The sequence below is a fragment of the Mya arenaria genome, chromosome 17, assembly GCF_026914265.1.
Source record: "Mya arenaria isolate MELC-2E11 chromosome 17, ASM2691426v1".
Taxonomy (NCBI): Eukaryota; Metazoa; Mollusca; class Bivalvia; order Myida; family Myidae; genus Mya; species Mya arenaria.
The window spans coordinates 29,035,274-29,052,018 of NC_069138.1; the positions used below are offsets into that span (position 1 = coordinate 29,035,274).

Genomic DNA, 16,745 nt, shown 5'->3' on the forward strand with positions numbered 1-16,745 from the left:
GAAATAGTAAATTAAGTAAATAGATGAAAATGACAATTATTTAGTGATTTTTTTCGATTAATAAGTTTTAAGCGCAATAGGTTTCTTGCTCGCCGCCGGAAGATTAGCCTTTGATCTTAATTTGAAGATTAAAAACAATAAATGTTTTATTCCTCCATATATGTGACGAGCTGATACATACATGTCAAACATTGTATTAGAAGCAATATATATGAACAATTTCAAAAATAATTCAAACAAGTTATATTACAATTTGTATTCCTGGGGCCCGCCTCAAAATGGATTTGAATCATTTACTTTTATCATCTTAAATCTTTATTAATGGCACACATGGCAACAAATTACTTTGTGTTTATTTTTAACACTGGCTAGAGTTAAATTCACTGATATGTATCAGAATAATTAAACTATGACGATACCATATTTTCAACCTACGACTAAAATCGAGTAAGATCTTCTTTTGAAACAGCCCCCTGATAGTGGAAACGAAATACTAGAATAACTCGGATATAACTGGAATATTTAAATATTATATGGGTACCACCAATAAGAAAATAGCCTAGGCTACGAAAATACTAGATTTTATCGAATGGGGATCTTTCAAAATTCATATCAACAGTAGAACACTATTACAATGTTTATATGGCTGACTTGTCGTGTTTGCATTATAATGTTATTATTTAGGTGATTTCATATTGGCCCAGTTATTAGTCCGAGGTTAGTTGTATTGGCTCAAGCAAATACTGCTGAGCGAGAACAGATAACTCGGCCAATATGAAATCATCTAATTAATAAGTACTTTATTAATTAACTATTACTTATTTCACGACATTTTGGTTAAAAACATTCTAATAACTTACCTTAAGATTATATATATGCTTTTTTATCGCGTATACATTCATGGTGTACGGGACTTTGCAGATTTTGACCTGCATCCTTTAAGTGACTTTGCACACACTTATTAATAAAGCACTGTACAGCATAATGAAGCATGTCTTTTCGGATTTATTTCGTAAATCGTTTGCCAAAAGTTCAAACATTTGACATTTCCGCGGCAATCTTGTCGGTTTTCAAAAAGATAATTATCGTAAAATCCACCAAAAGGTTAAATACAACTATAATATCAAACAAAGTGGTTAAAGTATTTTATAGTAAGTTCAAATATGTTTTTAACGTGTCACACACATTTGAAAACAGTCGGTAACACGAAAAAAAAACAAAAAACGTGTGCCTTTTAAAATAGTTTTACAGCATATTTCTCATGTAATAGCGAGTTTCGACAGCCAATATAAAAAGGTCCATTTCTCTAATCCTGTATTTGGCGAGTTTTGTAGCCAATTAAAACAGCGGAAACTCAAATTGGCCGACTTCGATAATGGGCTAGTTTTGGCATATAATGTAGCCAACTGTACTACGATTTTCACCGTATCGCGTCAAATACGTGATAGCTGATTAATAAATATCAATATATACATGATGCGGTAATATAATTCCCTTCATTTAACGGTAAGGCATTTTGATGACGGCAATGTTTGTTTGTATTTGTGTATGTGGCTAAGTTTTTGGTGTTTGTGATGTTAATATGCTCGTGTCTAAATTTCAGTGTCATTTATGTCCATGCCTTGAACCCATAAACAGGGTTATTTTTTGAAATTTCGAAAACTGGGCTTGACCATGTATCTTTCATTGTATCATTCCAATTCATTATACACTATTCTGGAATGAATGAATAACCTCTGAATAATAATAGCAACAACAAAATACAAATTCGTGTTTTACATTTAAACTTATGGTCATACACCATTGACGCCACGGTATTAATCAGTTATTAATAACGAGTAATCCGATTAGCTACATCAATCTTAGATCCAAATAAAATCAATGTTGAATACCAGCCAATATTAATCACTCTAGACATTCATTATGTAAAGTCGATCGTCAAGACTTTTTTACACCTAGAAGAAACGAGTCAAATTTCCGTGAAACTATGACAATTGTCGCACTGTTTAATAACAGTGAAAACAATTAAAAAGAGGTGCGGCGAAGGTTCCGAATAATTTTGATAGTCTTCTCGAGTTATTTTTGTTTGCATATCACGCTGTTTAATTAATGAAAGCTGAAATTTTTGACTTTGTCAGATGTTTGTCATTCCTATTTGATTTAATATTGTTTTAATTTGATAAGCACCATTTTTGCTTCAATATAGGATACCCTGATATTGTTGTCAGCGTCAGTCTTCAGAAACGTATATTCATTCATCAATAGCGCATTATTTGTTTTAATGAAATTAATCCAGTATTTTATCATATTAATTTGCCTAGCTATTATCAATGGGAATCGGCCAAGTTCACCGTATACTCCATCTATATATTTTTGATACTTATAATATTTCGAAGAAATCTAGAGTGAATTAATTCTTAATTCTTAGATTCGTGGTTTCACAAAACCTCTGCACTATATTATTGGTGAAACAAAACTTTCAAATAGTTTACATTTATCAGTTGAATGTAACTGAATTTAATTGAGGACGATAAACAAGTTATGGAGTGCATATACTATGAAGCATGCTGCGCTAGTCGTTTCTATGTTTGAAACCTATTGCCAATTTTGAAGAAGTGGTATTAGTATAACAGAGTAGTAATTCATAGCTTGTAATACGCCCGTTTTCAAATATCATGACTTTTGTTTTGGTACTATCTATTTTCAATCCCTAGTCATTGCAAAAGTACCATCTACATCAGAGTTAATATTAATTATAATGTCGTTCACAAAAAACACACACAAAAAACGTTAGACTAGAACTTGGATCTCCTTGTTTAACACCGTTATTTGATTCAAAATCCCGTGATGTGTTTGAATATACCGTACACAAAGCGTCTTCACATTTTTGAAGCCACGTTTCGTTAAGTATTTCCTGCCATATATGCTACCTTTATATTTTATCGAAGCATTTCTCGTAATCTAAAAACGCATAATACAATTTCTTCTTCAAGTTATTTGTTTAAGTGTTTTAGAAGAAAATGACTGTAAAATGAAAGTAAAATCAACTTTAGACTTTGCCTTTTGAATACCAAACTGATTCGTTATGATTTTTTCATGTTCTATTGACCATTCTGTAAGCATATTTAATAGTTCCTGTGAATATATTTTTTCTATAACATTTAAGAGAGTAATTCCTCTGAATTCTTAGGATCCTCTAAGCCCCCCACAGATTGAAGATTGGTACAATTATACCCAGTCCCCATAGATTTGGAAATTTGCCGTTATAAAATAAAGAAAGGCCTAAAAAAATATGTCCGTTTCGGGTAACCCGACCCTACCTATAAAAATGCGCCGACCCTATCTATTTTTTTCCGTTTCTGAGCAAAAAAAAATCCGTTAGCGAATAGAAGGTTACGAAGGGCGTATAAATGCAGATTTTAATCAGAATTATTGTTTATATGATAAAACAGTCAGGCAATGACAGTAATGTAGGAAAGACTGCCATGTGCAAGAAAACACTCTGAACTTACGACAGATTTTAAAAAAAATTAATAAAAAATCAAACAAAAACCCTACCTACCCTACCTAGAAATTTTGGGGAGGTTACCCTAAACAAACAATTTATTTTTTTGGCCTAATAAACAGTTTGAGTATGAATCCAGATGTTTGATCGAACACATGTTTAAAAAATCTGCGAATAAGTTATATTTGCCCAAGCTTTTGTTATTATCTATTGAAAAAAAAGAAACTGCGTGTTTAAATGCATTGTTTTTGACATTAATGTCCAATTCGTTGTCATAATTATAAATCTGATCATGTGTATCATTGTTAGCACATGTATATTGTTAAGTATCATATACTGTCTCAAAGTGAGTGTATAAGTCGTCATTACTCAGATTTTCGTCATCGTTTGAACTGCTGTGTCCAATAATTGTCTTTGTTTTTTGTTACTAAGTAACGTGGTTATAATGCATTTTTTCTCTTGTTTTAATATTTTTCCTTTTCTCTTCGCCTTACTCGGTTGAAGCTAGATTTTGTTTGACCTAAAAATGTTACATATTTTTATTTAATTTATTTTTACAAACACATTTGTTGCATCCGTATTTAGTTTTCTAGTGCTGTAACATTGTTCGTTAAACCATTTTGGTTGCATGATTAGTTTTGTTCCTGTCAAACTTTCGATGCGTTTTACCGAAATAAAATCATTAGACAATGAGTTTTCTTGCAACAGCTCAGTAAATTGTACAACATTATAATTCAATTTTTTATCTGGAGTGTAATTTTCAATACGCTCTTTAAGAGTTTGCATATGTTCAACATGGTCACTATTTCAAAGAAGATCGTGAACAACTTTTATACTTGATTCATCCTATTTAATACATTGTTCGGTATTTTTAGCATTTGTCGCGGGCTGTTGGTAGATGTAACGTTGTCAATGTATTTTAATTCCATTATGATCCGAGAATTCATTCGGTTCTAATACTTTAAAGTCACTTTTGTATCTAAAATCATGTTAATCTTATAGCATGTAGTCCTCTGTGCTCGAGCCGTTTAATGAATACAATGTTATGTCTCGATATCATCGTACAACCGACAATAACCAATAAAAAGCGAGGTAGATTAACGAAGTTCGATCAAGCGTTGTTTGTGCGAATCGATCACTTCATCCCGTTTGTTTATTTGAGTTTATCAAGGTCTGCCCGCGCCCATTGGCTGCATGATGGATTGACCCCGCCGTGACGCCATCACGACTTAAATTGGGTTTAATTGCCACAAGTGACATGAGATTGAAGTGACAGCAATTCGCAGTCAAATCCAGACATTGGAAGACTTGAAGAAACAGAGTGAGATACAATAGATCCGGGTGCGATACCCTAGCTCTTTGCGAAGAGACCTCTTGGTTCTTTAAAGTGCTCGGTGTAAAGCACCGATGCACAGGATACAACTTTCCTGGGTTGAACCAGTACTGAGTACACCACTTTTCCAAGCACTACCCCTTAAATGCCGAGCGCTAGGCAAGGGAGCTACTTGTACCAGCTTTTAACGTCTTTCGGTATGAAGCGGCCCCACGACCCCCCGCTCCGTAGGCGGATCACTTCATCACCTATTGGCAAGTGGTATTATATCAACAATATTTGACATATAGCTTCCATCGTTATCAATGCCAAAACAAATATGTCGGATAAACCTGCGGTCCTGAGTTCATATCATCTGAAATAAATAGTTTGCCAAGAGCAGATTTAAAGCTTTCAAGATCAGATTCAATAGTATTGAACACAAATGTATCATTTTAGTTTAAAGCGGTGGAACCTTGTGGTAAAATATATGTGCTACAGAAGTATTATCATGATCAAACTTATACAATGAACTGCATAAGTTAACCCATATTTTACCGCATTAATATTTCTTAACAATGTGTATTATATTCTTTAAAGTCTTTATTAATAATATAGTAAATTGAAATACCACTACTATATCGTCCTTTTCTTGTAGCTTTTGATTTATTACTTTTTAAATTAATGGTCACTTTGATATCATATAGTGTCTATATTAATTTTGTTGTTGTTGGATAACCAAGTTTCTGATAGAAAAAACGCCATTAGCTAAATGATATATTAACCTCGTTTCCACAAAACACCCTACGCTCGGGATCAACCTATCTTACGCTCTCGGCCATGCCATGGAAGATACTTATAATCTGAGGTGGGGGAAAGAACGATGTGCATTGTGATCAGTAATACCTTCACATGTATGGTCTCGAAAAAGCGCAGCTTTCTACACAAGGGAAATAACCGAAGAGTGTGACCAAGTCCGTTCGGTTCACAGTTGATCTCCCTTTGGCAAATATGTAATATTATTAAAAAACACTTTCAAATAATAAAAAGTTTTTTTTTCATAAGTGAAAGCAGTATAACAAACCATAGTTTTACAGACATCCAAATAAATACATTCTGGAGGAATTGTTTAATAAGAATAACAAGGTATATTTTACGGATAGGTGTTAAATAGCAGATGTTATTATAAAACAGAACCGTTGAACATGTGTTTTAAATGATGTATGTTGTGAAAGTTTATATTCTTAAATACTTAAGTTAATGCATTTATTTTCTCTATTGCATAAACCATAATTATTGTTCGGAATTAACATTGCTTATAAGCGACTCTCCAATTGTATATAATATTATTTATGTATCTTAAAGCTGCACTCACACAGATTGATCGTTTTGATAACTGTTTTATTATTTGCATGGAATGAGCCAATTTCGACGTCAATGCCTGGATGAAAAATGATATTTTATAGCTAGATGCGTTACTAACGATTTCAGAAAACGTTTTCGGCATAAAACGTCAATTTTGGAACGTAAATATGAAAACTGCGATTTGATTTTTTTTTGTCGGCAGCCTTATATCACTCGAAATGTCTTTATTTTTACCGCTATTGTTTCATTATTTATATGAATTTGAGAGAATGAACTTACTGACTTGACATGACTTGACGTGTTGACATGACCTGAGATAACACTGACACAGTCCATGCCATTGCTTGATTTGAAAACTAATGACGAGAAGCCAGTCGTTCTTTGCTTGTTACAATTTGGATTGAAAGTATTAACCACGGTGAATATTTCAAACGCCGTCCTCCATTGATCAATTGATGCCACGCTTGCCCAGTTGCGTCGAGAGGCGATTGCAAGGTGCATAGTTACTTCGTTTTGGTGGCCATTGACACGGATATATAAATAAACCATACTATGGAAAACTTCCTTCAATGCCTATTAAGATGATTTTGAAGATATATTTCATCCGAGATCATATCCGCGATAATAATTGCACGGCCTCTAAACGTCAGCTCCATCACTTTACGGTGGTGCAAAGAAAAAGAGCTGTCGACACTTCCGTGGTGGAGCTGTGCCATATATTTACATAAACAAACGTGAGTATGATTTATATTTTATTTGATAATTTCATTAAGCGGACATATTTCGAAAATCGGAGAATGTGGTACCGTGTAAGAACACTTATACTGTACGCTGGTTACTATTTCGTTTCAATATTGTGCAAACTGTGGTGTCAGGAGCTATTCTCCCGAATCGAACTGGTGCATATTTTGTGTCTGATTGCATAGCAAGTACATTTCGATGCTTACACACCCCGTAAGAACATTCTCACGCATGCAAACATAACTGTTATGTATAGTACTTATACCGGAACACAACAAAACTGATAAGCACTTCTTAAAAAGGAAAAATGCATATATTTATAAAAGTGGTGGCGCTGTTGCCCTAGTGGTGGCGCTATCGAGCATGTATTGCGCTTGAAGTAATATAAAATGTAAACGCTTTTGGAATGAATACAAAAGTTGCTATGTTTATTATTCATTGAACATTATGCTGGTTATGCATACTACTTGCGGTAACAAAACTCTACGCGAACTACTCTACGCGAACTACCTTAACCTTACTGAAAACTAATTCGAAAATAAATGGCTAGGTGCTGTTAATTTTACCATATAAGTATCTATCATGTGGGTCCGGTTATGAGAGAGGTATTCTTGCATACCGGACGTGTGTTCCCGGTCATTTGACCAGTGCTGGAAAATGCATCTTACACCACCATGTAAGATGAGTTATGCGCCACAACGCGCTACTTCTTATTTCTTTTATTGTATGGTTTATGAAAAGTACATTATGTAGTATTTCATTTCAATAAAGCGCAATCAATTATAAGTATGCAATTAATTTAAAAAGATAATGAACAATCGTAATAACGCGATTTAAATAGTTACTATTTGACATCAATAGTGATTTAAAATTACTGCGCTTTATGACGTCAGTAAACAACGTTTCACGCGCTTTTTGGTAAAATGTACAAAAGTGCGTTTTTACCTCAATTCTTCCACAAATTGATAATTTTAGATATGCAAGAAAAAATATCAATCATGTTTTCCGGTACGGAAAGAAAAATCGGTCCTTCGGTCACGCTACGTGGCCGGTAACTCGGTAAACCTCTTTACCGGCTTACGCGCGTGCACTCGGGTGGGATTTTCTATTCGTACCGGACACACATGATAGATACTTATATTTATATGGTAAAATTAACAGCACCTAGCCGTTTGTTTTCGAAATAGTTTTCAGTAAGGTTAAGGTAGTTCGCGTAGAAGTTTGTTTCCGCAAGTAGTATGCATAACCAGCATAATGTTCAATGAATGATAAACATAGCAACTGTTGTATTCATTCCAAAAGCGTTAACTTTTTATATTACTTCGAATGCAAAACATACTCGATAGCGCCACCACTAGGGCAACAGCGCCACCACTTTTATAAATATGTGCATTTTTCCTTTTTAAGAAGTGCTTATCAGTTTTGTTGTGTTCCGGCATAAGTACTATACATAACAGTTATGTTTGCATGCGTGAGGATGTTCTTACGGGGTGTGTAAGCACCGAAATGTAATACCTATGCAATCAGATCACAAAATATACACAAGTCCGATTCGGGAGGAAAGCTCCTGACACCACAGTTTGCACAATATTGAAACGAAATAGTAACCAGCGTACAGTAGAAGTGTTCTTACACGGTACCACATTCTCCGACTTTCGAAATATGTCAGTAAAATGAATTTATCAAATAAAATATAAATCATACTCACGTTTGTTCATGTAAACATAGGGCACAGCTCCACCACGGAAGTGTCGACAGCTCTTTTTCTTTGCACCACCGTAAAGTGGTGGAGCTGGCGTTCACAGGCCATGAATTGAATTGGCAGAATTTCCCGATAACTGCCGAACACGGGCGGAGGACCATTGGTGATATTGTCCGTGACTACACGTAGACTAATAGAGTTCTTCAATCAATTATATTTCCTATTCAAACATTTCGCTATCCTTAATATATCAACATGTTCGTTTATAATTATGTCTGTGTTGTTGATGATCGAACAGTGGCCCATCTATTATTCATATCATTTACTATTTAAAATGTTTCTGTCACCACCCTATGTTACTGAGTTAGTCAATAAGGTCATATTAGTTTTGTTTTGATTCTAGCCCGTAATAACAATTTATAGAACCAGGAAATCGGCAGAATGATACAATCTTTGTAAAATAGATTTCAGATAAAATAATTTTCTTTGTGTAAACACAACAAATAATTTATTTTTAAGCTACGAATGCGACAATAGCTATTCCAATAGTATGTATGTATGCTCGAAGTCTCCAGGTTGCAAAGGTCATTGAAAATATCTTATTTGTTTTTATAATGATCTCAACTACTCAAATAAAACGTCCCGATACCTGTACTACCAACAAGAGAGCGATTGCTCCTAAAGGATAGAAATAAAATTACTCGTTAGGAAAGGATTTATTATCATGAAAGTTCTTGGATGTTATGGTAAGATTTGTTAATTTTTTAATTAAGATGACTTAAGTTTAATTTTAGCTGTATTTGTTTTACAACGAATGTAAAGTAATATTTATGCAAAGTCGTCACTTTCGTTTGCACATTGATGCGAGAGAGTGGTGTTTTGTGTTGTTTTGGAAACCGGAGAACCGGGAAAATACCCAATTGTCTGGTTTGTTGACAAACTTGGCACCAGGGCTTGCATTTTTAGCAGTAGTTATTGTAGTTTTATCTGTAACCTTCTGATGTATTTACATTGTATTTTTTTTATAGAATAGACCGTTTTTCATACAACTTATTTTGTCCTTCCTTAACTTAAGTCAATTTCCTACAATTTTCATAGTCAAATATGAAAAGAGGTATAAGCGTTTTTAGTATACAAGTATGCATTCTTGACAAACTTATTTAAACTGAAGTATTTCAGATATTGTAAAGGCATTGTAACAAATGTTAAGAGAGATACTTAATTTATGCTTAAGGAAAATGACTTAAGTTTGGGAACGACATGGTGTTACACGAATACGAGTTTTACATAAAACTGATGCTGTATGTCAAGTGTATGTACATTGTAAGTGCGAAAATAAGCAAACATTATCAAGGAAAAGAATATTGTATTGTTGTACAAGGTTTAAATATATGTATGTTTATAATACAAAAACGTTGCAGTATGGGGAACAGTATGTCAACGAGAATGAACAATATTAAGATGAAGTAAGATGAAGTATTAAGAAGTTGTAGTTATTAGGCGGACTATTAGGCTCTGCAATTATGTTTATATTATACATATATTCCTTTTAAATAAACTCAGTGACAATGAATTGGGTCTAATCTTATATGGTCCGGTCACGTGGTCCAGAATGCGTCCAAAATATTAAACTCTCACGACAATTGACAGACATGCTGAACATGTTTTTCGCAATTGTATGCCAGTATCATAGACTGAAAAAGCAGACCCCCAAAAAAGTGCAATAATTTCAACCACCATCGTACTTGGATTTTAAACTGAATGGGGAGGTGAAAATAATACCAATAACAATCGGAACCTCTCGGCTATTTTCCATCACAAACAACATCATTAATATGACGTTGCATTAGCAGTTAAATGTTAACAATTCTAACTTTGTAAACCGTCTATATACATCCGATGGAAAATGGCCGAGGTGTTCCTCTTGTACAAATATGTGGTGATGTAAATTTGTCTTTTTTACTACAAAGGGGCACCTAGTGTTCGAATGCTACACATAGTGAGGCGGATGACTGCGCAGATGTTTCGAAACGCTGCAGCGTTGGGAGTTGGGCTCGTTTGCGTGTCCATGATGACGTTGTGCATAGTGTATCAATGCAGGTGTACAACCAGGGTGCTTCCAGAATTTCGTAGGTTATCTTCTAATTTTTATACTGCAAATATTTGTTTTTGAGCATATGCGAGTATGTATATACATATATATATATATATATATATATATATATATATATATATATATATATATATATATATATATATGACCGCCGGCCTGAGAAAACGAACCTTATCGCATTTCCGAGATATTGACGGAATTGCACGAAAACTCCCGAAGAAATGCGGAAGTAAATACATAAAATAAAAAAAAGTAACTGTTTGAAAAAGTCAATTTTTATGGCGAAAACACCATAATATTTTATATTTCGATGTATCAGAAGGTTGAAAGATGGACGATTTAGAAGTAAGTATAATTCCATTCATGAAATATACTTAAAATTGATTTTATTCCCCTTTTATTTTCAATCGTCTGCAAGTGAAAACTAAAGACGCTTTCTCAAAGTAATAATGCAGAAAGGTAAGCATATGGTTCATATAAAAGTTAATTTATATAAAAAACTGTTTAAATAATGATAAATGTAAACATGTAGAATTATAATCATGTATTTCTCAGTAAACAATGGACAGAATACCAACATTTTTTCTAAATAAACGTGTTCGGTAAACTCCGTACGATAGTGTATGTGCGCTTATCGATAAATCAATACCTTGATGCATTGCTTTCTAAGCTAGTGGGGAAAAGCTCAGACGGTTAAGCGCATGTCTTGTAATCATACGTTCCAGGTTCGATTCCGGAATGAAGCTTTAATTTTTAATAAATTTTTAGATTTTTTTTTTTACAGCTGATACAGCGATTCTATGACGAAATCTTTGGACACAATTCAACGATATCAAGACATTCACATGAAATTGAACTACCTAGAGGTATCCTTAACTGTTCATTGACGCTAAATGACAATTGTTTAATAATAAGTTAAAATAACATACATGCAATTTAATTTCATGATTTTTTTTTTGAAAACTAAATCATCATTGCTATTTTAAGAATTCACACTATTTGAATACATAAGCAATTATTTTGCAGTAGATGTGTGGATCTTATTTGTTTATTCGCAATAATAAAGTTATATAACGTTGCAATACATTATTTTAGTTTGTATATTATGGGCAAACATAACTTACTAGGGATACTCTCTTTCATTGCAGTAACGTCTGATGATGAAAATGATGACAATCAAGTGGCATCAGAAAATGTAAATGATCATGTTATCTCGGAACATGATGATGACATACCAATAGTAGAATCATGCGACACATTAGCGACTGGCTGCGATTGTACTTCTATGTGCATGGACTCTATTGACCGTGAAGCTGCCCAAGCCCATATTGACAATATAAGGCAGTATACAAAGGAAGAAAAGGACTTATATATAATGGGAGCATTAAACCGGATAAATTCAGATAAAAAACGAAGCCGGTATGGTGATCGTCAGCGTACGCGATACGACTATAAGTTTGAGGGTAATGTTGTTTGTAAGAAAACATTCATGTGTGTGTATGACATCGGCCCAACTCATCTCAAGAACCTCTTAAAACATGTTAACGAGAATGGAAATGTTCCCCGTTGTCATGGAAACCAAGGCCGGCGGCCCATTCATGCGTTAACTTTTCAAGAAATTGAAAATGTAATATCATTTTTAAAGAATGTTGCAATTGATGAAGGACTTCCCATGCCTGCAGCACCCAGAGGGAGAGCCAATGACGCACCAGTTTTCCTCCACAGCTCCACCACAAAGATGAAAATGCATAAATTATATGAAAAATCGTGCATTGAAGCAGCCACAAAATGTATTAAATATAGGACGTTCTGCAGATTGTGGCATGAGCTTTGTCCAAACATCAAGGTAAGTAGTACTTAGCACATCATGCTGCATAAGTTATTCACATTTTTCATTTCATCAGCTTTTTTATATATGTTTTGTCCAAACATTGTGCACCATCATTGACACTAAACGGAGTGCCACGGATGTAAATCTTTTCAAACAATTGGTTAAGCACGTTTCTAAAAGGTAAGCCGACCGACATGTACAGAAATGTAATACAGTATTCAGTGTAGAATAGAAATACATGGGAAGAACAGCTTTTTTTTCAATGATCATGTAGAGCGGTACATCAAAGAATCTTCTGTATGTATTATATTAAGAATGCGATAGTTATTTTTTTATTCGAGATGAATGTATTCGTTTCTAGCTCAGTGATAAATAAAACGTTAACAACCTAAATAATAACTTTTTAAAATATTCAATTCTTTTACAGATCGCCACTCCCCAAGAGGACGTGTGTGTCACGTGCGAGATGTCACGGAAAGGACTCGCTGATGCCACGACAGACGACGAGAAGCTAGCTGCTGCATCAGCTCTCGAGAAACACATCAATGCGACCAGAAAAGAGCACAAGGTATTTTATTGGTGTTGAAGTTATTATTATGATAAGTTTATTATTCAATGGAAATATATTGAAAGAAGAACTTCGTTCGGCTACACTATATATGTTTGCCCTCCTAATGTACTTCTTCGGGTTGTCAAGTTAGCGCAGTGGTTAGCGCACTCGCTTCTCACCTAGGCGACCCGAGTTCGATTCCCGGCTCGGGCGCATGTGAGTTTGGTTGTGGTCACCAAGCCGGACAAGTGGGTTCTCCGGTTCCCCCCACAACACAAGACCACACTCTCGCGTGAAATCGGACCAACAAGAGTGATTAATATAATGTTGTAATAACTTGTTTCACAATCGTTGTAAAATATGTTTAAACTAATGTACTTCGATGCAATTTCAATGAAAACAGTCGCTGAAATTAGACTATATTTGTTTAACATTTGTATTGAATGAGCTAAATATTTCATACTTTCATAAAATTATATGTACATGTCTTTGTATTCAAGGTAGGTAGGTGTACAAAGACTGCGTTACTACTGCTATGGACGAATTGAGAGGCACGGGTCGCCCTACAGAGCCAGTCGAGCCATGCTCAACTGACTTTCAGCATGCACATTACACGTTCGACTTTGCTCAGAATTTGTGCCTGCCACATCACAGTCGCCAGATGGGACCTATGTACTTTGTCACTCCTAGGTAATAAGTCAAATATTTTCGTTTAGAAGCATTATTTTTTAATGACTCTGACCTTTGCGCCTAAATAAGTGTTTTCACCCGTTTTTATGTGACAATATCGTATCTCTAAATAGTTGATTTCCGAAAACAGATTCTGACTATTTAACAAGATGTTAAATACATCTATTTACAGAAAAGTTCATTTATTCGGGTTTCGGGACGACGCCCTTCCGATTCAGTATAATTTTCTAATCGACGAAGCCGAGACTATGATGCAGGATGGAGGTGGCATTCACGGGCCAGATGCTGTTATTTCGCTCGTGGATTACGCTCTGACAGAGTTTGGGCACGGGGAGCGAGTGACTACTCTTCATGCGGACAATTGTGGCGGTAATTAAAGCTGCAATCTCACAGATATGCCAATAGTACAACTGTTTTATTTTTTATTTTTGTAATTGATTGCTGACAAATAATCAGATCTCTGATTGTCATATTTCCGTTCGAAAATCAATGTTACATGGCTTAAACCGTTATTAACGGGTTACGAAAATTGCATAAAATATCAATCTTTGAACTTCAATATATTTTAGTAATTAGTATAATTGGTTATTTCTAAAACTTAATAATTTTCAGGACAAAACAAAAACCGCTACCTGCTAGCGTACTTCTGCTGGAGGACCATGATCGGCCTTAACGAGGAGATACGCTATTTGATGCAGGTAGCAGGTCATGCCAGGTGCATAATAGACGCTGGGTTCGGGCGAATCAAGGCGCTTTACAGGCGAACGGACTGTGAAACCTTGAGCGACCTAGGTTAGTTAAAAAGAAGTATTCTCATTCAACAAAAACAACAGACTGATTTAAGTTTATTTAAATCAAATGATTGAACAAAAACATCGAAATTATATCGTGAATGTGGTAATTTTTATTAATCATTTTCAGAAAACGTTGTTGCATCTTCTTCAACTACAAATGAGGCTGTCCTTTACAAGAAACCTGACGGGACCTCGAGGTTTGAATGGCGGGAATGGAAGACATTTCTTGGGGAACAGTTTCGTGCACTAAAAGGAATAAGGTCATATCAGCAGTTCCGATTCACCTCTGAGTCGCCTGGCATCATTTTTTTGAAGAAAGGAGAAGACAACGAGGAGACGAGCTACTGTGTGTTACGTGGTGGAAATGTATTGCGAAGTAGACCGCAGGAAGTACAAGCTGCTGGTTTAAGCCGCGAGCGCCAGGCATACTTGGCAACTCACGTGCGAAAATACTTGCGGGCGAAGAACAAGGACACAACATGTCCGCTTTCTGAGGAATAGTGCCAAGTGTCTGACATCACTGAATAAGTGGACATATTTTGCGTGTGAATTGCTATTGTGCTGTTGTTTGTTGTTAAAATACAGATTGTAACGTTTATGTACACATAGTTATTGAACATTGATAATTTAATGTTTTTTTGTGTGTTTTTTTTAAATGCTAAAGACGATGGCTTGAAAACACACTTCAAGATACTCTGCGAAACATATACATACAGCGTTTATTAAGGTAATATCACTACGGGAGATCCTTCAATATGTTTTATCAAATATCAGAATAATTATATTAATTAATAGAAAATTTACCAAAAATTGTTGAAAAATAAGCCAGCGATATTTTCATTCTAAATAGCAGTCCTCGTTGCCATGGTTACATCAACATTTATGCAGTGTTTGTGCAGTTACCGAAATACTTTTCTATTGTTACCATTCAGTTAAAGTTTCAATTTTTTACCAATAATTGCATGACAGTAAACTAGCAAATGATTATATGTCTTCGTTTTTGTTTTGTTCAACGTTCCAAGATCGGCATGGTGATGGTCTTTGATATTGAAATTAAGCATTAAAAAAATTATGCATTTCAATTTAGTTGGTATTTTTAGAACACACAGAAATTGTACTTTGTATTTTTGCAAAAAAAAAATTTTTGATAAAATATGCGATAAGGGTCGTTTTCACAGGCCGGCGGTCATATATATATTGTGCTCACAATATGTTTAGTTGAATTCTGAACATCGAGAGCAAAAATGTTTTCAATGTCACTTTGAACATTTGCACTTCCGTCCATTCATATTGTTATTAATGTGTCGCAGTTAAGTAAAATGATTAGAGAAGATTGATTGTTAAACTAAACTTACCTACTAATTTCATTCATATTATTTATTTTTCTTTCTTAGTTATTCAATGTTTTATTGAATCACCAGTGACAAAATCTTAATGATGGTGTTAAAGATTTACAATTTCATTTTCCATAATATAAAAAAGATACCTATGCGACTGTAATCTATGAAGTGTTACAAAATACAAAACTTTATTTCGAATCTTCGAATGCCAAACCATACAACAAGTAAAGAAAAAAGGGTTTATAAGGTAATATTCATTTTAAGCTATATTCAGTTTTAGTGCATACATTTCATTTCCACTCTAAAAATTGAAACTATCATTGCCATTGGTGTTAATTTTTTGATAATGTGTTTCATTTTTTTTTCGCTTTATTTTGCAAGTTTCGTACAACTTAGGATCATTCGGTTTTGAAATGCATTTACGCTTGAAAGCCTTTAAAGCTGCACTCTCACAGATTGACCGTTTTGACAACTCTTTTATGTTTTGTCTTGAAATGAGCAATTTTGTACGTAAATATGTGGAAACCAGTAAGATAAGACTGGTCACAAAAGATCAGATCGCAGTTTTTCATATTTACGTTCGAAAATTGGTGTGTTATGGCCAACAGCGTTAGTAACGCTTTAAGCAAAATATCGACAGTTTTTCTAACAATTGAAATCTGTTATATTGAAAGTTATATGACTGAATTTAAGGCATTGATGCCAAAATTAGATGATTCTGAAACCCTATTTTTTTTCGAAATGTCAAAACTGTCAATCTGTGAGAACGAAGCTTTAAGGACATAACAATGAATAAATAACA

General features: G+C 34.4%; 1 protein-coding gene and 1 long non-coding RNA gene across 2 annotated transcripts; both read left to right on the forward strand.

The window, feature by feature from the left end:
* Positions 1 to 13,053: 13,053 nt before the first annotated feature.
* On the forward strand, positions 13,054 to 14,089 carry LOC128224738 (uncharacterized). The gene is made up of 3 exons (XR_008259532.1): positions 13,054 to 13,137; positions 13,628 to 13,809; positions 13,982 to 14,089. It is a non-coding gene; the product is annotated as an uncharacterized LOC128224738 (long non-coding RNA).
* A 16-nt stretch (positions 14,090 to 14,105) lies between these two features.
* Positions 14,106 to 15,104, forward strand: LOC128223344 (uncharacterized). Its single transcript, XM_052932623.1, has 3 exons — positions 14,106 to 14,178; positions 14,422 to 14,601; positions 14,731 to 15,104. The coding sequence occupies exons 2-3, from the start codon at positions 14,469 to 14,471 to the stop codon at positions 15,102 to 15,104; spliced, it is 507 nt and encodes a 168-aa protein (XP_052788583.1). The 5' UTR covers positions 14,106 to 14,178; positions 14,422 to 14,468.
* The last annotated feature ends 1,641 nt before the right edge of the window (positions 15,105 to 16,745 follow it).